The 23,271-nt window shown below is 31.8% G+C and overlaps 1 protein-coding gene across 1 annotated transcript; it reads right to left on the reverse strand.

Annotated features, from left to right (window-relative positions):
* Nucleotides 1–604: 604 nt before the first annotated feature.
* Nucleotides 605–23,126, reverse strand: LOC145743625 (uncharacterized). Its single transcript, XM_082561627.1, has 16 exons — nucleotides 23,020–23,126; nucleotides 22,721–22,771; nucleotides 22,465–22,556; nucleotides 21,921–21,979; nucleotides 8,102–8,178; nucleotides 7,273–7,384; nucleotides 6,113–6,209; nucleotides 5,725–5,842; nucleotides 5,515–5,625; nucleotides 5,139–5,260; nucleotides 3,979–4,127; nucleotides 3,431–3,600; nucleotides 3,060–3,160; nucleotides 2,807–2,932; nucleotides 1,755–2,697; nucleotides 605–1,696 (listed from the first exon to the last, which is right to left on the reverse strand). Exons 1-16 carry the CDS (start codon nucleotides 23,089–23,091, stop codon nucleotides 1,484–1,486), a joined length of 2,613 nt encoding a protein of 870 aa, XP_082417753.1. The 5' UTR covers nucleotides 23,092–23,126; the 3' UTR covers nucleotides 605–1,483.
* Between the last annotated feature and the right edge of the window lie 145 nt (nucleotides 23,127–23,271).

Below are 23,271 nucleotides of genomic sequence, written 5' to 3' on the forward strand. Positions count from 1 at the left end.
TATAAAACAAAGTCGTTCGCCGAGTCCCGTACCACCAACATCGAGTAGTGGACCTGAAATTATACCCAAATCCGATCCAATTATTGAGACTTTGGAAAATGCATTTTATCGTTTTGCAAGGTAATTGTCAAATGAAGTATAAAAAATACATTTTGGTAAAATATTTAGATTTAAATTTAATATTTATGTGATCATTTAATAAAGGTATGGCGAAATAAATAGCGATGGGAAAGAGATGAACAACAAAAATTGGGCAAAGTTATGTCGGGATTGTTTCTTTATTGACAACAAAACTGTGCTTGTTGGTGACGTTGACGTCATCTTCTCGCGACACAAGTTTGTTGTTTATTTATTGATCTTATTCTTAAAATGTAAATTTAGAAATCCTTTTATGCAAATTTATTAATTTGTCGCGTGTTTATTTTTGCAAAACCATGATTTTAAAGAAAAAATACATTTTGGGAATTAACATAACAGAATACTTTTATATCATAGGCGTAAGGGGTATCGCTTGATTGATTTCGAAATGTTTATAAATTGCTTGAACGAAGTTGCTGACCGAAAATACGAGAAGAAGTTTCCAGACACTCGAACAAGAAGAGAAATTGTTTATAATGGAGTCATAGGAAAAGCCCCAGAGCTAATAGGAATAACGGTAAGTTTGTAAAGTTATTTGTTTATTGAAAGAAAATTTAAAATATAACCATTAATTCCATATATCATTAAAATAGGATTTTTAAATAACAACTATATCAATTTTATAATAATTTTTTTAAGGGTGTATCAACAACTGGTAATGTAGGAAGAATGACTGATCACACGTTGTATCCAGTTTCGCACAAAATCAGGTCAGTATAACCCTTTTTAAATTTTGTATATGATTTTAAACAAACAGATTCATGTAGGCAAAAACAATTTGAGTGACAAAAAAAAACAATAAATAATTCCAGCAATCTAAAGTATCAAATACAAATACAACGTAAAACAACAAAAAAAATTTTTAAACAATGAATATTTACAGATTTGACGAAGAAGGCCGAGGATTAGGCATAGAAGAGAAATTTGAATATGACGACACACATATGGGATACGTCAACGGTTACAAAGAAAGGGACACCTATGACCTCAAACTTCAAGGGTCACCGAACTTAAAATTGACCCCAAGACGACCCGTGTCAAGTTTATCAGTCAGTCGCCCACTTTCCAGTTCTTCGCAACGAAGTTAAAAATATTTTTATTTCATCTATTTTTTAACTTTTTTGGTATTTAAACAAAAAGTATTGTAGGGTTTTAAATATGTATATATTGTTAAAGTATTTATATTATATATATAATAATAGTTATAAACAAACTGTGAAATAGTATATGTTATTCGTTTTGACAATTTTAAACAGAGACTATCAACAACAAGTAGAATATAGAAAACTGTTAATGCAAAGTAGAAAGTAAAATACAATAAAGTGCAAAAATCACTTAAAGTAAGTTATTCTGATTGCACACTTTCCCAGCTGTCACTTAATTCGGGTTTAGGTGTTTTCTTCATTTTATCCTCAATTAACACTTTGTTTGAACTTCTCCAAGTCCACCACTTCGACACCCAGTGGTCGTACTTGACCAATTTTTTTAACTTTGTCCTCATGGCAGGAATTCTCCAAAAGTACAAAAACGGATTCAACAATGAATTAAGTGTCGTGACCTGCAAATGACGTCATTATTTATGATGATCAGTTATTTTAATAATATTTCAAACTCACCTGTAACAAAATGTTAAATATTTCTTTCAAAGATCTGTCGTTGTCAAAAAATGTATACAGACTAAAGAAAATCAAAGGAAAAGTCGTTACCACAAAAATTCCCATAATAATGCACATTGACGTCATTACTCTGACGTCACGCTTACGTGCGGCGCTAGTTCGCCTCTTTGACCTCGTCGGTGTAATCCTTCGAATCATTATAGCCATACTGGTTACAGCTTTTCGATAAGAACTCCCCCTTTTTGATGACGTGGAACTTTCTGATAATGACTTTCGTCTTTTTGGCGGTCGCAAGGTGATAGTGGGGTACTTGGTAATGACATGACTGGGAACCTGACCCGGAAGTTCGGCCGTTCGTATGGGACTTGCAAGGGATTTGTTATGACAGATGACAGCGGTTTGTATTCGAGGTACGTCAAAAACTGGAAGATTTATTTTATCCGGAGAAGATGAATTGCTTCCATTAACATGATTGTTTAATTTGTCCATATTAATTTGTTGGTTGTTATTTAAGATAACTTCATCATTTTCCAAAACAACTTCATCATTTTCCAAAACAACTTCATCATTTTGAGCATTTTCGATGGGAAGCGCCACTTGCTTGTTAAAAGTGCTAAATCTAACCTCGGATCTTTCATTAGAAGGCTCATGTATCACCTCAAGATTATTTCGCCATTTTAGATTTGTCGTGAAATCTTTTCGAGAACCCGAAGAGTTCGGTGAAGTAGGAGAAGGTGTATGTGATGCTCTAAGTGAAGCTTGAAGCCGATTTGCCTTTTTACGAACGCTGTAAAATATGGCGCAGTACAAAACGATTGTTATTCCAAGCAATGGGATGACGTAGGCGCTTGTTAGAAATAGTTGTAGTTTGGTAAGAGGAGGAAGCATTTGTGAACAGGTAGCTCCAAAACAATATTTATCATCGGGTCTAAGGTTGTGTATTCTTTAAAAACATATGTTGAAAATTTATAAAATTATCTATTTATTATTGAAGTTTCAATTAATACATAAAGAGACAGTAAAAGAAGTATGAGGACAAACATATGACGTACCTGCAGTCACATAACACCACGCATGACCACCCACTTAAAGGTGCAACAATCTCCAGTACAGCTGGAATTATCCAAGATATTACGATTGCTATTTTAAGGCGAAGCTTTGTCAGCACTTTAGTATAACTGCAAAAACATATGATTTTAATTATTTAAATGTTAAAATAACACTAGCTTAAATTTATTTTTTTTCAAACGTTTAATAATATAAAAAGTAATTTTGTTGCAATACCTTGCGGAATAATATTCTTACCGTGTATGCTTTACAATAAGAAAATACCGATCTATTGCTATCATCATTAACCCTTCCATTGAGGCAATTACCATGACTATGCTTAACCCATATAAAACGACCTATAAAATATTTATTATAGTAAAGGTCTTTGGCTTTTAATCGTATTAGTTTTTCTTTTAACTGGAGTTAACACTTGGTTTAAAAAAGCATGTTTTTTTATAGCACTTAACTCAAAGGTGTTATGGCATTAAAGCAGTGGGAATTAAGCCAATAAGCTTGTGTCGTAAAGACAAATGTTATACTTAAAACACAACGGCTTACATATAATTTATTTGAGTTTAAAATTTAGTTTTGTTTTTCTATATAGTAAATATTTTAGAAAGATAAACCTTTAACATTGAGTGAATAGGTAGTTGTAAAATTTCTGCTACTCCATACCAGAAAAACACAGTTAACCCGATCGCTAAATCAGCGACCGCTAGGTGACACAACAACCAATTGAGAGGAGTAAAGCGATTTGCTGGATAGCGATATATGACTAACAAAACCAAGATATTGCCTACAAAGATCAAATAGTATTTTACTATAACAAATATGTTTTTTAATCAGTTAGTTTAAATTTAAAAACAATAACGTAGAATAGTCTAAATAAAGTGCAATGGTGTAGACTTAGCAATTCAATGCTTGAGCTGTATTGTGTAGGAGGCATACAAAGTAAGAGATATTAACATAGAAGAAAGCACGGTTGATTATTACCACCTACGTATTATAGAATCCATAACTTCTAACTAAATCAATTTTCTTTTAAGCAAATAATTTTTTTGAAAAAATAAGATGCTAAGACTTTACCCATGAAATTTAATTCAAAATCTTTATTATTTATTTAAAAAACTGTTTTTTAAACACAACTTTGCAAATTTATTTTTGCAAGTCTTACCAACAATTATTGTAAATCCAATAAAAATTGAAATTATGTTTGCCAAATCTGATATTTCTTGTGTAAAGAGACAAACCAAAGGATTCCCAACTAAACTCTCTGTAAAATTGTTGGGTTCCGACGTCATCAAACTTAGAGTTGACGTCATCCTATATTTAATTTCTAAAATTACAAATTTAACTACATTCTATTCTATATTAATTTTTAAATATATTTATATCTGTTTTATAAAAAAATCATTTTTTTGCCTTTTACCCGACATTAAATTTTAAAATTTTCAACAATAGTACCTTTATTTAGGTGCATTTGTCTTTACATTTGTTTCAATAACTTCTCTAATTATACAAGTAAAGAATTTGAACAATTTACGATAGAAGTAGCCTATAATGCATACAAGCCTATGAAAAAAAATCTTTACTGAGCAATTAAGCGTGTTTGTTGGTAATAAAACATTTTCTAACTATCAAAAAACCCACACAGTAAAATTCTTATCACTCGTGATTGAAAGGCGTAGGTTTCGACAAATCTAAATTTAACGAATTTGCACAACAATTCTATCAACTCACTAACCAAAATTTACAATTTTTAAAAATAAGATGGCCTCGTGGTATGGCTACACATTTTGACTTGTTTTCCGTATAAAGACAGGTTAAAGATGTTTGTGTAATTTTTAAATCGATTCCGTTGGCATCTTGTTTTTGAAAGTACAATAGATCTGACACCTTTAAAATTAAATTGAAAATAATTTGTAATGGTTTAATTTTTTATTAAAAATCTCTTTGGATACATAATTAAAACAAAAACAAAAAATTTTGGGGGATTTTTTTAGCCTCTGAACAGTGATTGGATGGAATAAACTATTGCAATTAAGAGAAAGAGAGAAGCCACGTCAGCCATGAAAACTTGTTTCTTCTTTTCAGAATTCTCTTTTGTATTTGAAATAGTTGGAAATTGATCAAAATGTTGAAAAGTTTTCTTCTTCAAAGTAGTTTGATTTTGCTCTTGCAAATTCGTTTTTCTAGTAGTTAAAAAATATAAGTAAAGGTATTCAAAAAATCAAAAACACCTAAAAATAGAAAAAAAAATGCAAATTTTATCAGAAATATTACTTCTCTAAATCAAAGTAATTGTTCTCCTCCAACCCTATGACGTCATCAGACAAATCCACATGTCGAACGTTTCCAAAGAAATCGGATATAAGAGCGGGATTCGGGGGTCTTTGAAAAAGGTGGGTAGATACCCCAGGAGTAGAAATACATTGTTTTTTGGGACAAACCTTAAACTAGAGATTAAAATAAATATTTAATTATTTTAAAGTTTGTATTTTTTTGTTACCAATACAATTGAATACAAAATAAATAGAGACTTGAACAAATATTTTAAATGTCAAAAAAACAAACAGAAACCCAAACGCATGGAGCGGTAGCGATTGCCACATGGAGCGGTAGCGAGTTAAAAACAAAATTTAAAAAAAAAAAATAGTTTAAAATTTCCTGTTTCACAATGTACAAAATTTTTAAAGATGTCAATTCTTACCAGTTGTCCCATATTTTTCTTGCTTCCAGGGCTGACTGTTTCAAGAAATTCAAGCAGATAATAAGTATACCGATCTATAATATAAACTCCTATGCTAGGGTCTGTGTGGTGCTGTAAATCAACAAAAACGATTAATAACATGCAAATATCCATTATAATACATCCAAAAACCGAAGAGTTTGTCTAATTTCAAGTTCAAATATCACTCACCGATAGGGAGTCCTCGCCGATTTGACTGCTCCCGATCGCCAGAATGTTGGGAGAGTAAAACTTGGAATACATTGATACCGCTTGGCAGGTGTCGATGATAAACAATAACTCGTGATATCTGTGACGTCACAATACAAGATTAAAGCGAATCGCGATAAGGCGAATTTACGATGACAGCAGCCTGTGGAAGCCGGTATTATAATTTGCAGCTGGGGCATTTTTAGAGGAGTTTCGTTTTAAAATTTGCCTGATATTTAAATAGTTAAGACCATCAACTAACACCACTTAAACAGATACAAAAATACAAACATTTATTCTTAATTTTATGGACAACTTATTTCATATTTATTTAAAAAATTATTTGATGACGTATTTATTGATGACGTACCTTCGTTTCTGCCACATTTGTCCGAACGCGTCAGCAAGTTCCAAACTGGAAATCTCTTCAGCATCTTGAAACTTGAGAAAGTTTTCTCCACCGTGACCTTTGGATTGTAAATAACACATTAGAATTTTGGCGGAAGAACACAAAATCTTATTGGCGGAAGAATACGGAATATTAAGTGCGATAAATGGATTTATTTTAAAAGGTTTTTTTTTAGTGGAAGAACTCTTTTTTTCAGTGGAAGAACACAATAATTGCAGCGGACTTTTAACATAATTGTTTCATTAAAATAAAAAGGCTATTCTAATAATAGCGGATGAACACATGGACTAAATAAGCGGATATACACATTTTAACACCTACTTGTCGTTATAAGAACACTTAAGAGTGGCGTGACTGTGACGTAACAATCACAGGCGGTACTAAACAATACTGGGTAATCGAGACTGAAGTCGAGTTAAATATTAAAATAATGGCCTAAAATATAATTTAAAAACACACTTTACCAATTATCGTTTTAATTTTTAAACGAATTTTAAAAAACCGAAACTGTTTTTGAATATAATTAACTAAAACGCATTTTTTTTCTCTTTATTTATTTAAAACAAATATATTCCAAAAACGTTAGTCAGACATTCCACGAATGTTTCAGTTGAAGTTGATTGTACCACGTGGTCGCTGGAAACCTTAATCCAATGCGTTTGGGTTTTTAGCCAATCACATTGGTGATTAAGGTGTTCGGCGCCCCGGGTCGTTTTCCTATTGGCCAGCTGCCCTTGTAGGCCTTCCAGCACAGGGCGTGGCAAATTTTTAACATTTTAGGAATATTTTTTCATCGTTTTAAATCCAAAATGGACTTTTTGTTATAAAAATCTTCAACTCTGTAGTCACGTGATAGTATAGATTGACGTCATCACTTTATCACCTTGTCACCAACACTGCCGTTGTGACGTCATAGCAACATTGGTGACCAAGGTGCCAAAGAAATGCGGATTTTAAGTCAAAATAGATTTAAAAAATTTGTTTAAAAACACAGAACTTTCTATTTTATTTAATGGCATCTATTTACCATAGAAAGCTATTTTCTGAAAGAATGGGGCTTTTAGTTAAAAAATAAAAAAACACACATCATTAATCAATCAATTTAATAAGTTTGAGCCTACCTGTCATATACACCAAGATGTTACTTCGATCATCTGTGTTCAATCTTTTAGATCTTGGAATATCTTTCGGTAATCTCCCGGTGAGAACTCTGATAAAATTTTCCGCAGTGACCTTAAAAAATTGAAACTTATTTAAAATATAAACCAACACAATAGAGCGACAATCTGCAACTGGGGGTAGTTTTTGCATAAAATGACAATTTTTATGTATTTAGTGTTCAGTTGTATGATTAACAATTAGGCTATCGCGTTGTAACACAATCATAAGTTTATTGTCAAGTGCTGATTAATTGCAACTCACTGATGCGGTTTATAAGGCCGTCAACATTTACACGAGGCACTTAATCAAGAATTCGGGCAAACACCGTTGTTGTAACACAGCAATGCAAGCCAGACAATAGGCAATTGTTGAAATTCTCGCTGCATGTAATTATGTCATTGAATAATAATCATATGCACTGCCATATACATTTAGGAAGTGGCTAGTAGGTTATGACGCCATATAATACGCGCTGGGTGTGTCTGAAACTTTTAATTAACGAGTCGCGAGGCCGGCAGGAACGTTTTACAAGCCACAGGTACGCTAACCACGTGCGTGTGAATTAACAAAGTTCACGTGTGACGTCACAATGCGGTTCAGATGACGCTAACGATAAACGGGTTCATCGTTATAAGTAAATCAGAAATGTCAGATTTGTATGATTGGCGGGAATTAGAAGAGATATAGGCTGATATCAAAATAACTTAGTTAAAATACATGTTTTTTTAATAAAATGCTGAAATAATATTCTAAAAACTGCAATTTAAAATGAGAAGTCTTATTATTTACCTCATAACCTCTGTAATCGACTTCTACATCTGTTCCATAAACGTCAATCGCCTCATTTTGGTTGTTGAATACTTTTCCTGAAAATAAAGTAATCGATTGTTAAACAGTTTTCTATTTCAAGATTATTAAATCATTTCCAGGTTTAAAAGTTTAAATTTGAATAGGTTTATGCTTTCAATTATTATACACATTTTGTTACACAATAAACACAAAGAGGAAGTGGCCTTATTTTAAGTTATCTTTATTCTGGCACACCCAAATACGTGATAATGTTTATTGTAACACAAGGAAATTGCCCATGACCAAATTTACACCTTAATTCCAAACTCAGACGATATTGAGCATATGACTCATTTAATTTGATCGTTCAAAATTGGAAAATTTATCTCCATAACGTGACCCGAGACGCGACGGTTTTGGAAATTTGGGAGACGACTCCAATTTGTTTACAAGTCTAGCTAGATATGCAAAAGCTATATTAGGTCTGACGTCACAAGCTAATATCCCAGGACAGTCCGAGGATCTGGGAAATAGTTAAATTCAAAATGGAAGGCAAATTAATTTCTTAATTTTCGGTTTATTGCTCTAATAGGAAATCGTTTAATTTAGCATTTCCTCACAAAAGCACTTAGCTGATGTTTACAGACAAACGAGCAAGTGTATTAAATCCCAGACCGTATTTTCACAACGTTGCGATTTCCTGATGTGATAGTGTCAACTTCCAAAGCATGGATAGTTGTCAATCCAAAGCCAACAGAAATTATGTAACACAGAAAAGCTCAAAACCACCGAAAAATTAACCGACGCACGTTTTCGTTTATCATAACAGAATTTTCCAAATCGCAACACAAAATCTTCGAAAATGACAATTCGTGGTTATATCGTGACGTCATCAACGCAAAACACGCGACAAATAAGACAGTGAAGAGCGGTTGCCAGGCGCCAAGTGAGACCTCGGCGCTACTTCAACAAATCCGTGCAAATATGAGGATAAAGTGAAGTGCATAATTGAAAGAAACTCGGACTTTTCTCAAAAAGTTTAGAGTGACTCGTCTCAACTAGGCGAGTGCAATGTAAATTTCAACGAAAAATGGCTTAATTGTTTAGGCTATAATTATTAGCACACCGGCGAATTTGGGAGAATAGCAGTTATCTTACTGGTAAGAAGTTTTTTCTAAAAACAAAGTCTCCATTCATCTATAGCTTAGCGGGTTCAAGTCAACTTTTCGTTTAATATTTAAACAACAATTGTTTTTGTATACTTTTCTTTCGTTCGAAAATAGAGAACTTCGGTATTGCGCTGTTCTTATTTTCCATCACCATGGTGATGGTGAATCATTTAGAGCGACTATTAGACCATCGCATGACGTCATTGGGCGATGGCGACATCTCGATTCTTCGCGAATCGACAACAACACAAAAATATTTGAAGACCTTGTTGAACAAGTTATGATAAAGTTTATGACTCAAACTAACTCTAGAATATTTTAACCAAACTGTGGGTTTCCGTCCTATAGAGACAAAAATAAATAAATTATGACTCAATTTGAGCAAATTTTAAATCAAAATATGTTAATCAAAATCAAACACGTCAAATCGAATAACCGAAATGCCTACCGAACTGGAAAGACAATTTTTTTAGATTTTTATCCAAATAAATGTAATTTTAAACAAAGATTTACTCACAAATCGTTCAATTTATTTCCCAATTGTTATAAATTGTCATTCTCGATTTTTGAGACGCTTTATGTACACAATCTTACCACCCATGTCGAAGTAAGTCCTACCAGACTCACACAAAGGGTAATATTGCGAGTAACCAGTACTTATGTTTATCCAACACTCCAGACAGCCCAGTCACAGCAATGTCACGTACAAGCTTACACTCAAATCGAGAGTTAACAAAAAACCCGGATTATTCCGGTTTAAAGCAGTGCAGTACTTTTACCTTAGCTTTCCCGACAAACATCAATAAACTTCATAGCACAATCTAGTCCGCTCACGTACACATAACTGAAAATCGTGCGGTTGAACTATTGTATGGGTATGGCGTAATCGTAGCTTTCTTAACTCGAAAACTCGTTGAATAAAAGCTTTAAATGGTCCGAAACTAGATAAGATCTAAACGACAACCGAACACTGGGCCCAGGCTTGCGCAACATTCTCTTTTCTTCAGTCCGGCACTTAACATACTGACCTTATTTAACCGACCTTTACAGCAAGCACGTGGTCTCGCGCATTCCATAACTTGCGGGAATAAGGCCCTCGTGATTAGGCAAAACTATTCGGCGTGTCCCGGGGTAAGCGCACTGCCTCGTACGCTAATTTTTCACAGTTTTTTTTGTTACGCAATCGTCACATGACTACACTTGCCACAATGACGGGGATAAGTTAAATATCGACGTTTGATCGACCTTCGCTGAACCGATTATTTCCAGCTACAATTACTTCCGATAAAGCAATACAACAATTTGTTTCTTAAAGTAAACTAAATTTCACACATTAATCATAAAAAATGTTCAAAAAAATAAATTTTTGAAACTCCATTTTTCTCGCTACAACTTTTTTAATTTATAAACATTCGTTTACCTTATAAACTCTTCCAAATTTTCTCTACATTTTGTGTATAAACAGTCTTGTCGATTTGTTATAAACTGATAATGCTTCATTTGTAAATTAAGACAGTAATTTATTCTCCTTCTAGAACGTTCCACAACCTCGTGAACTAAATGATCACACTTCGCTGTGTCTACATTTTTATGTAAAGGCAACGCAACATGACGCATATAAGAGAGAGCCTAAGCGAGAGAAGCGGTCGAAAGAGAAAAGTATGACATCATCCATTGATAATGTCCTAGGAATTCCCCTAATTGTCGTTCCGCGACAAAACGCTTTGAAAACCTAGAAGAAAAATATCCATTTGAATATGCACGTTGCCTGATAAGAAACAGTCACACGACCTGCGAAATATTCGCATATATAGCGAGTTTTTTTTTTAAAAGGGAAATGCGTGGGTCATGCGTCAGTTACGACAGCCCCGCGTAAGCACGACCCTAACAACTGTCGCGCCACATCCTGCGAATACATAGAACCCATGCGTCACATAGGTGGGCTAAACCCGCACACAGTACAAGGTACAAATCTTAATTTGTCTTAATATAAACACAGCTACACGGCACTAATCGTGTGGTGACGTCAGAGGGTGGAAAAATAGCTGTTATTCAATGATGCCGTTGACCAACTAATTAAAATTCGATTGATACCGAAAGGTGGAATCATATTTGAATCGACCGCATTGATATCACGCTTTTAAATAAAATCACAATAAATGAATTTAAACTGTCTGTGACGTCATAAACAGTGTTGGTCGCGACACTTAGAGCCATCTATTTATACAGATGGTTCATGAATATTAAAACAAGGAAGTACCGAGGAGTTAGTCAACGAAAACAAAAACTTAAGCCGGTCGGGCGGTTGTTGTAAGGCCGCGTGACCTAAAGACCGTGAATCATTTTTTATGCCCGAAATTTTTTCAGAGAAAAAAAGGCTTTATAAGAAAATTACTCTTTTAATAACACCCATATCAAAAAGATAACTTAAAAAACATAATAACACTCTCAGGGTGTTTAAACGAGCTTTTAATAAAAACGAATCTCAATTCTTATTCAAATAGAATTTACAGCTCACGATTTTCGTAAAGAAATACACTTTAAAAGACCAACGCACCGAAATATTAACCACTTTATTTGCCTTTTAAAATAGAAAACACGTTTTAGCATTAATCATAATGATTCTGTTAAAATAAATGTCATAAAAACTGTAAATTAAAGTTTAATTTTTCAAAAATAATTTAAAGTTGACCTAATAGAAAATATTTGCGTAGGCTAAAAAAACAATTTTAATAAAGTTTTTTTTTTATTATTAAAAAAATCTAAAATTCAAATAAGTATTTTAATTTAAAAGCAGGCAAGAATAAAACAGCAAATCTATTTGACTTAAATACACAACTCGAAATTTATCGTTTCTTTTTTAATAAAATCCTGACACAGAAAATTGTTCAAACATAACAAACTTCTTTTTATCTTTATTAGTATCATCAATCAACCCTGTCTCAATTTCCCCACCCCCCCCTACAATCTCCCTATTCATATAAAAAAATCACGTGACTTCTATTTCACAACAAAGTCAAAAATTCGGAGACACCAAAACTCAATTACAGTGACACAAAGTGCAATTATGACGTCACAGGCGATAGTTTTAAAAGTCGCGGTTAGTCTGGAAGCGTGGGTTTTCTATAATAACCGTCTGGAGTTAAAGGTCGTCTAACACTTTGGGCATCCAATAAAAATCAAGAGCTAAATATAATTTTTCATAGGAAAAATTACATAACAAAAAAAACTAAATCCAATATTTAAATTTTTGTTAGCTTAATCAAAGCGGTTCAGAGGATCGCCTGCCGTTGTTCAAATTCTTTAAAACAGTTTCGATTTACGACTGTACTTTAACACGTAATAAACCGCATACTTATGACGTAACAATGCAAACATTTTTACGCCTGAAGTTGATTAATGGTGTGTGATATTTCAAAGGACTTGGTAAATGTTTAGTCTTCTGTTACAATTTAATAATAAAACGCACAGGTAAAAAAACGTATTGTTCAGTACAGCCCCATGTCTATAAATAAAGTCGTGGCTATAACATGTTTCTAACGTGGCGTAAAAGTTATTTTCGCTTGTCGAAGGTCAGTGTGTCAAAAGTTAATCACATAAAGTATTTTTAGAAAAATAATATAACCCCCATAGCTGTATATCTTTGTTTTAAATTATCACAAATATTTTAAAATATTTTAAAACTAAATCGTTATACATATATATTTAAATATAACACAGTTGGTTAAATTATTCAACCGAAAAAAATACGAAACCCACAAAAAAATGCTGAATACATCCACACAAAAAAGTTAAGTCGGCAAAGTCAAAATACAGGCACCCGAAATAGCCTTTACACTCTATTACAAAGATGAATAGAAGTAAACTTATAGCTGTTTCCGGACAAAAACCACACAGCACTAAAATAGATGACTAACTTTTCTCAACACTTAATTTAATGACATTTTTATGATACCAACCGTTTCAAACTGTTTTCATATTAAAATAATAGTTATGTAATTAATGAGAATTAGGCCAAATTTTTATGATAAAAGTTAAATTATTATGAGAACTATAAATTAAAGTGATGTTCACCTTTTTGGGGGAAAGAAATTTATTAGATTGCACCCTATATACCAACAAGATATGATTTATATAGCTGACAAAATCTTTATAGACCAAACATAAATTTAATGATCAAATAAATAAACTCAAATTTCAAATTAATAATTTAATAATTTAATTTACGCCAACACGAAATTTTTTTTTTAATCTTTGAAAATTAAATTGGGAAAAAATTATGTTAATTTTAAAAAATACACGAACAAGACGGTAAATACTTCCGAATATAAATAACTTGGGTCCGTATTTAGTCCTTTAAAATAGAATCCGTATAATAACAAACAAGAAAGGTGAAGGAGTTAGAAACTCACCCTCTGCCCTTTTAAGTACAGCATTAAAAAAGTCACGAAACTAACATTTCAGAATATTTATTCAAAATTTCTCCTTACGCTTTTATCTCCACGTGGTCGAGCCTCTGCGTCACGAGGACAAGTCCAAAGGAATTCGAGATATCTCAAATAATCTTTTGTGACGTCAGGGCATCAAACAAACAAAAATGAAAGTGTAATAATGACTCGCATAGGCGCTTCGACTATTATTAAGGATAAGTGAACATTGAGAAAGGAAGGATAAGTGAACTTTGAGAAAGGTTGTCCACCCACGTGACCAAGTGGGAGTATTTGTATTGGCGGGTACCATGACAAAACAAGCAGGACATAGTGACGTCACAAGTTATTCTTTTGCTTACTGATTTTTAGGGTTGTGATATTCGGGAATATCAATAAAGAATGAACTATGATTCATTAATGTTTTTATAACCTTTTCTGTACAAAGGCTTAACTATAAACTTCAAAAACCAGAATATCAAATATTAAATTTTAATTTTTTAATTAATTCGAATTTGCTTATGGAAAAAAACAACAAATTTTCCTACGGTAAACAAGCATAAGAGAAAACCAAAACAAATAGATTGATTTCATACGTTGTGCAGTTACCAAGGTAAAAGATACGACCTCGACATTAAAAAAAGGTATGTTTATAGCCAGCGTATGTCACTGGCATTTCACGTTTAAGGTATTTCTTACTGAAAACCCTAAAATAATATTTTTTGTGGTGAAAACGGTAAAAAAATTGAAACGAGAGAAAGTAATTCGTGTTATGCGGGTTAATATATTTTAGGCTACCAGCTTATGCTAAATATAAGATAATTAATTATACATTTTTTGCGTTTGCGAAATACCGGTTATTTTAAATGCATTTTTTCTTTTTTTTTGTGATTACAGAAATACTAAAACTTGACCCAATTATTTTCAGACTTTAATTTTTAATTTTTGTGGCTGGTCTTTTTTTCTCTCCTACCAAGAAAGGATTTATTGGGGCGAGGTGTTTTAAGTTACAAGTTACATGGATTTACTTCTTATCAATGTCACGATTTTAACGGTAATCATATCAACATAACATCTGTCAAGTAATAAAAGACAGAATTTTTTTTCACAGTTGCGCTTTTTTTAAAAAAATGTTGAACCAATATCCAAAAACAAAAAAGTGTTTGGATGCCCCATTACCAAGGAAATTATAGTTGAACAATAGAACTGAAATTTTTAAATCGAAACAAGCCCTCAATCGAGTCGAAATTTTTAATATATACTAAAACGGAAACTTTTCAATTTCGATATAGACAAGGAAATAGTTTCCTTTATAAAACAGAAAAAGGCTTTGGTAATATAAGTATAGGCCAATCAACTTTTATTAACAACCAAAAGTCTAAACTAAATTGTTGCTCACAATAAATAAATTTAAGTTTTTAAAAAATGGTAATCTCTTGTTATGTAATTATTCCATTGCCATACAAGATTCTTTATTAATAAAATATATTCTCCCAACCTAAAATTACAACGTTTTAACATAATCTCGGCCAAGCGAAATATAAGCAAAAATCCCACCCTTGAGTAAAAAGCACGTGTTTAGGGCTGTATGAGTAAGACATGTTTTATTCATGCTGTGGTGTCTGCTGTGTTAAAACTTTTTGAAAAAATAGGGTCCGAAAAATAAAAGAAAAATACGTAATTCCAAATCTATTCCGTGTGCTTCATATACAACCGCGCAATTTCTGCATTACATCATTACAAAAAATCGCATTATTTCTCCGATTGATTCGATTACAGAAATTTAACAATTTCAAAGTAAGTATGACGTCATGTTTTTAGTATGGCGCCACCTAATCTTATATAATATGTTATGCAACAAATGGGTATTGTCCGAGTCTAGATAACAATTATTTGATTAAAATCTTATATTAATAAACAAAATCTAATTAAAGTTAGTGGGGTAAAGACAATATCAGTATTATTAAATATATTCAAATGCTAACTAAAATGGTGTAGTACAAATTTAAATTTACTTCATTGGTGGACTACATTTTTAAATATCAACATGACTAAATAAGTTTAAAAAAATAAATAACGTAACGTCTAAGCTATTCGAATACATGATAGTTAAGTTGCAGGAATTTCCTGATAATCAGGTATTTACATTTTCTTTAATAATAATAATCTACGTCAAAAACAAAAAACTTTGCATATTACCGTGACACTAAATTACTGGAAAATTACCGATAAAATTTACTGGACTTTTAATGGAAAAATTTTCTTACGCGCGAAAATTTTTCCATTAAAAGTCCAGTAAATTTTAAACCTAATTCAATTTTATTTTTAATATAGAGTCATTTAGTTTAAATTAACATTTCTGCACATAGGGCGTCAAAATATTACCCCGCGTTCGTTTTTTAATTTAAACCATGACATCAATTCGTGGGTTAAACCCAAAACACCTTTCCGTAAGCACTAAACATAACGCCAAGGATTAACTTTTACACCACTCGTAAACAACAAAATGACGTAGTCGCATACCTTATGACACCCATAACCGAATTTTTCGGCGAATACGCACCATACCCGACCGGTACCAACCCGCCCTTATCTACGTTGTTCAGATCAAATATGGACAAAGCTATCGTGTGCCTCTTGGTATTTGCCAATTTTTATTAAAGCGAAGAAAAGGGTTGTGCTAATAAAACAAAACAACCTGTAAAGCCTTATTTATTTATACCATTGCATGTAAGAACATTTCAAGGTATTTTGGAAATATTCTTAATAAAAAAAAGCATATAAGCATTACATTTTGTAGTACACATAAATTTATATATTTAGTAAAAAAAATTAACTTTAAGCTACTGAAGTTGATAAATTATTTTCAAAAGGACAGTCACTAAAATTCCAAACATTTTTGATCGCAGACGACCTTCACAATATTAAATATTAACTCGGTGTGCTTCAACTTAATAAACCTCGGTTATCTTCTGAGATTAAGAAAGATAAATAATCAGGTTCCGGTAGCAAGGTAAGTCGTGGTGGAAACTTTTAAATGACAAAGGCGGTAGATGCCACAAGAATTTCGTTCGGCCAGTGACGTCACGAATAGCAACGTGTTTTGAATAGTCACATGGGCACAAAACATGGGGACTTTTGAACGATAGATTAAAATGTTCTAAAACTTATTATACACAAAACCATTAAGTGATTTTATTAGAATATAGTCAATATTTAACAATATTTTAAACCTATTCTACTGGCCTAACAATAACCTTATCAGTACTTATGCATATTAAATTAAGTAAACGATTTACATTTAAATATTGATAAAAATATAGATATAAAAAAACCAAGTCAACATCTTAACAAAGGATAAAATGAGTAAACAACTTCTAAAACCAATACACAAACAGACCGAATATTTGCGTACAAGATATAAGTAGAAACAATTTGCATGGTACTTGGCCCACCCTGTTGAAACACAACAACGCCTATGACGATGAGTCATAAAACATTTCGACTTTGAGGTCGTTAATGGTTTCGCCACGTTTCTGTATTATGGCGAAATTTGAAATTCAGAAGAATTATTTTTGCAAAAAAAATCAAAATATTAAAAAAAATAAAATTTGTTAAAAAAAAATCATAATTGGTCTCATATTTATATTTTAGGTTATTACTTGTCGATAAAAACAATTTTTAAATATATGCGTTAATATTTCAAAAACTTTTACCCCCCTATAACCTTGGTTATGCAAACCGTTTATTTACACAATAATCGAATGCGATTAGAGATATAAATGTATATCAGCCTCGAGTCTAGACTTAAATCTATAACCAAATACAAATTGTTTATGGAAACGATAATTTAATAGCCTCCAAATGACAGTTTAATGATGTCAGTCGGAAGCGTTGTTTGAACGGTTAATATTGGCAATTAAATAGTTTACGGGAAATGTGCGGAACCCCAAAACAAGCGGAAAAAAACTATCGCCACGTGGCCTTGTTGTATGACGTCATAGCGGCCACGTGGAAATACAAAATGGCGAAAAATGTCAAGAAGTTCGAATTACCATCGAATGATTTATTTGTTTTTCCCAGAAATCACGTGACATAGAATTATTTTTTTGTGAATTATAATAAAGCAAATTTAAAAATATACTCTAAAAATACAAAAATTCGTTAATTTAACAAAAAAGTAACGTTCTTTGAAAAGCAAATGAATTTAAAAAGTATTGCAAAATAATTCACTTTTTAGTTAAAACAAATAACTTTTCAAACAATCAAAAATAATTATTAAAGTCATTTAATTGGGGATACCAGATATAAAGTCTAACCAAACATTAAAATGATGCTCTAACTTTAATCCTTATGTTATAAATACAATAAAACAACTTATTTAAAAAAAAATAAAAATTTTTGGCAAAATATTTTAAACAGTTCTATTATAAAAATCATATATTTTTAAATAGACTTTAAAATTAACAAGATAAAATGTTTTTATGTGGTAAAGTTCATTTTATTTATTTCTTTCTTTTTTAGTATGAGTAATTAAACACGGCCCGAATATGACGTAACCATTATTTTCTAACTAAATAAAAAACAGAACAGCACTTAAAAAAACTTGCCTTTTGTTTGGTTGAAAGTGTCTATTCAGAAATTGAAAATCAAATTTACATACTAATCATCTGAACTCACCTACATACCGATGACAACATCATAATATTGTTTTTAATACTTTTTATTAAATGATATTTATATTTCTTAGAAACGCTTCTAAAAAAATAATTAAAACCCTAATTTTTAGAATCCAATTTTTTAATAATATATTAAAGATAAAAATCAGTCTCAAGTTTAACAAATGAGGATTGTTGAATTTACCAAAATAAACGCAGAGGAAGGCGTAAAAGATTAAAGTCTATTTTAAGACGCTTGGGAAGTTTTGACAACAATGCTTTATGACGTCACCAACGACGGCGGCTTTTTTTAATTCGGAATTAATCAGCGTCAACTTTTGTTAAGTCATCGTTATTATTGTCAGATAATAAATGACGAAATTAATAGAAACAAACAAAGTCAAGGTTTAGTCACAATCACTTATAACTTCAATTTAATGCGTCTTCAAGCTCGTTAAATAATAATCAGGTTTATTAAACCGTTCATCAAAAATTTCCTAAGCCACGACAGCTTCCCAAGGGGTCCTTGTGACGTCACAAACAGCTTTGTACTCGCGAAAAAGAAGCATACGCGATGTCGAAACACGCGGAAAACACCGTCGGTCACGTGACGCTCGCGTAAACAGAATCATTACAGCAAGCGAGCGCGCGCAATTTCGTATAGCGATGGAAAGTTGTGTACATCGGAGCGTAGCCTATACAGACAAGTTACTCGGAAAAGTTCTATTAAAAAAACATTTTATTATTTTTATGACTCTAAATTAGTAATTTAAGATAACTAATATTTACTAATTTATATAGAGTGTTTAGTCCAAAATATCCACATCTCAATTCTGCAACAAGCCACCAAATTAATAACAAACATTAGCAAAATCTTTTTAAATAATTACACAAATATCTAATTACCAAACCAACCTCTAAAAATAAATCACAGCTTTCGAAACCTGCATTCTAAATCGATACAAAATATTTACCAGACCCTAGCTTATAAGTGTAAGACCAATTACACACGGGCTTCACGGTAAACAGCACATTACACAAAACCTAATAAGGTAAACCCTGGTTTAGGTTACCCGAACCACGCGTAAAGACAGATACTAGCTACCACGATACGGTATACTGGCTCTTGGTACACACGCACGGAGGGTTCTGCGAAGCCGAATCAGATTAAGTAGAAATGCGGATATTACAGAAATAATTATCCGCCGAAATGTAGTTCCAACTATCTTAATATTGTCTCTATGGTTTATTGCGTTCATTAAACGCGGTAACACTAATATTTTGATTGATATATATTATGTGCGATATAGATAATTAGGGTTGCAATTAAAATGAAATACATGTTATTTCTCTTAAAAAATCACATAAGCATCATAAAATAAGAAAGAAGGTTTCAACTTCCCAAATGATTCATTTTTAAGTCACAAAAATCGAAAGATATTTTGTCAATCACTATTTCAATCCCGAATTAAGAACACAGTGAAATGTGATACTCGTTCGAATACTCCGTCATCCCGACGGATGTGACGTCACTCGTTAGAACAAACAAGCGCAATACGACGGAAGCGTCGGCGTATTGCTTCCTCATCACAGAAATTACCGTCGTGACGTCACTGATTAGTATTACGACGTCATAATCAGTATTGCAATAACATAACCCATTTAACGAGTTCAGAATAGTTAAAAAAATTGTAATATTAATTATGTTTATAAGTTTTATAATTTAACAACCTTTTTTTAATTGGGTAAAATATTTTGGAAGTTTATGTACGTGCGCCATTTTGTTTAGCTTCATTTTTAAAACGTGGAGAAAATGTTGGACAACGCAGCGAAAAATTTGTCTCGAATACTTCACAAAAAAAAAGATCTCCATTTCATTCAAATACAGTGTTTGTTAAAAGTTTGAACTTTGATCGAATTTCTTAACACTTCCGAATAAAAGAAGAAAATAGTTTTATAGGAAAAGTCACGTGGGTTCTTTTGAATTTCAATTATTTTCTCCTTCACAGAATGATTAATGAAAAAGTTACCTGATATTTGGTTAACAACAGTTTTAACCAAAACGAAACAACTTAAAAAAATTTAAAAAAATCAAAATTAAAAATCAAAATTTTAAGAGGCAACTAAACAAAATACAACCAATCAAAATTTAACAAACACAGGAGACGTATCTATATTAAATGTGCGAGTAAAACATATTAAAAGTTTTCACATTCCATTCCCACTGCTAAATACCCGGCGACAAAAGCAGAAACAAGATATTTTGTCTCGCCATAGTGGCAACTTAACTGGTAATTTGTAAATCACACCATAAAATCGAAATAAAAAAATTTAAATAGAATTAACGAAGAGCGTCGCATGATTCAAGGTTTTATTTAGATAATAAAGGCCTAATTTACTTATATTTCAAAAGAATATATTCATAAAAGTCCACAGGTCATGATTTAAATTTAAATTTAAAAAAGCAATAAAGCCCAGCAAAACAGTCTACAGGCTGAGTTTAGTCATGCTTGTGATTAAAAGCGAATTCGCGTTATGAAAACATTAAGACTTCGAATTTCCTGTGAAATAAATTTCCAATTATGTTACAAGACAACATGTGGAAGGCTGTGTATTCCACATCAAACGCTAAATCGACTGGAAACCGATCGGCAAGTGCTTGTTTACCGCGCTATCAAATATGACTCAACCTGACTGGTTGACATCTGCCTAAGTCCCGCACTTAACTGAGTCATTTTGCCCCCCAACGCGGTTAGTCAGCTCAAACCAACGCCGTCCCTTCTACTTGAACTGAATATCTGTCGAGCGGGGCATGTTTAGTTTGTGAGTCAGCTCCTTGTGAACGATTAGCGAACAATTTTCATTGGTCTATTTATCTTGAAGCACAAAAAACATTGGTTTTCGGGGGTATTTGGTTTTCGGGGGGTAAAACTTGGTTTTCGGGGGTATTTTTAATTGCTTAGATATGTAGGATTAAACCCACTCATGTTGTTTTTACGCATAATTTCAAACATGTTTGTTTTTATCGTACATATCAACAATATTGGCATATTTGTTTACCGATTACAGCAAAAATTCGCGGAAATCGTCCTTGAATTTGATACAGTGTAAAATGGATTTACCGATTCGACATTAATATATAAAAAAACAACTCTGGAAATTCCCAACAACCGCACAGTTAGGGCGTAAATAGATTTCGAAATTTCGTAACGGAATTTACATAACCAGCACAAATTATTATATAACCTGTGCGTAAAAGAATAATAATTTGTATAATCCTAATTTATGCTAGCGTTTGTGATTTTGGGCAAGTTTTCCATAAAAAAATGTATTAAATTTTTACATTTTTCACGAGAAGGTACATTTTTCACGACAATAGCTTCAACTTTCAAAAAAAAACAATTTTTCTCACCCTAAGGTAAATAGTTTCTGTATTCTAATATAAAGAAAAGTTTGCGTCTTAAAATTCGAATACTCTAAGCAAAACTCAATGGCTCCCACTAGCGGCTAGACTAAATGTACAGTAAAAAAACTTTTTAAAAAAAAAGAATTATAACTAAACTACCTGGTCTGGGATTGCGTGGATTACAAGCCATGTCATCTGCTAACATCAAAATAATTTGACTAAAATAGAAAATGTATTTTTATAAAAACTATGTTAATTAAAAATATACGAAAAACAATTAAGTATCATATTAATTTTTTTGATATATATCTTTATCCTGATGTAAGAGAGTCGAATGCGTGACTTAAACATAGAGTAACATCAGTTATCCATTCTCGAGTTACCTATGGCAGTTTGGGAAATTATGGATTATAATTATAATTTTGCTGCTGATTAAGTGCTGGCTCAACAGGAGTTCATACAGTTTATAGCGCCTTACTCAAGGGCGCTACAGTATAAGGTAAGTGGGGATTAAACCCACGACCTCATGTGTGGTGTAGCAAGTGTTCTTACCTCTACACCATGCTGCCGTTAATGTTGATAATTCAAAGAAAATAAATTATAAAATAAAATAAATGATTACCGATTTATAAAGGTTAGGAAGTCATTGTTACAAAGTATTTATTTAAATGCTTTAACAGTATTAAACATTATTTCTTTTTACCTGTCAGGAATTCCAAGTCTTTTAACACTTCGATATACTGATAGAACATTTGCAATATGGCGGTAATTAAACCAGAATCGAGAGGTGCACACCTTAAAGCAGAATAGCAAATATTGTTATAAATAACTAAACTACAAAACTAAAAAAATTAAAGCGGGAATGTTATCAATATGTATTACCATCTTTGCATAATAGCAAAATAAAAAAATGCAGAATTATATATTAAATTAAATCTTTCTTTTAATGTTTTATTTACCAAAACAGCCCAGTTATTTGTGTGTGATCCTTCATGAAAAAATTCATTTACCTGAATGTTTAAATATATATTATAACATTATTACTGATAAAGTAAACATTTTATGTTATTTTAACATAAATTAATTGCTGATTTTATTGCAATTTACAACTTCATGTTTATCCAGGGTTATTAAAAATATGTTATTAAAATATTAAGGTAGCTGTATCAATAAGTCGATAATATAAAATTTATAATTTGTGCTTTTTACAACGTATATAAAATTTATTATAGTAAAGTTTTGTAAATAACAGTAATACCTGGTTTTCAACTTTGGATTGACCAAAAGACACAAACAATAACAAAAAAATTAAAAAATGTTTAAATACCATTTTAAATATTAAAGAGTAACATTAATGCTAAATGTAAATTGCTTTTAAATAAACACAATTGTTTCTATGCTATAGCATGTGGTAAAAATTTTTTTTTGAAGTAACGAGTGGGAGTTTCCCTAAAATGTTGTCAACTAGTAATATTTGTGATAGAAATCATATTTTTTAACAAACTTTTTA

This window comes from Corella eumyota, chromosome 2 (assembly GCF_963082875.1).
Source record: "Corella eumyota chromosome 2, kaCorEumy4.1, whole genome shotgun sequence".
NCBI classification, from domain to species: Eukaryota; Metazoa; Chordata; class Ascidiacea; order Phlebobranchia; family Corellidae; genus Corella; species Corella eumyota.

Bases quoted from the DNA above. Each gene is read 5' to 3' on its own strand.
- LOC145743625 (XM_082561627.1), bottom strand. From the start codon at position 23,091: ATGGTATTTAAACATTTTTTAATTTTTTTGTTATTGTTTGTGTCTTTT. The intron at 22,772-23,019 runs GTATTACTGTTA...TTAAACATTCAG, and splicing joins AATCCAAAGTTGAAAACCAG to GTAAATGAATTTTTTCATGA. The intron at 5,626-5,724 runs GTGAGTGATATT...GTTGATTTACAG, and splicing joins TCGGCGAGGACTCCCTATCG to CACCACACAGACCCTAGCAT.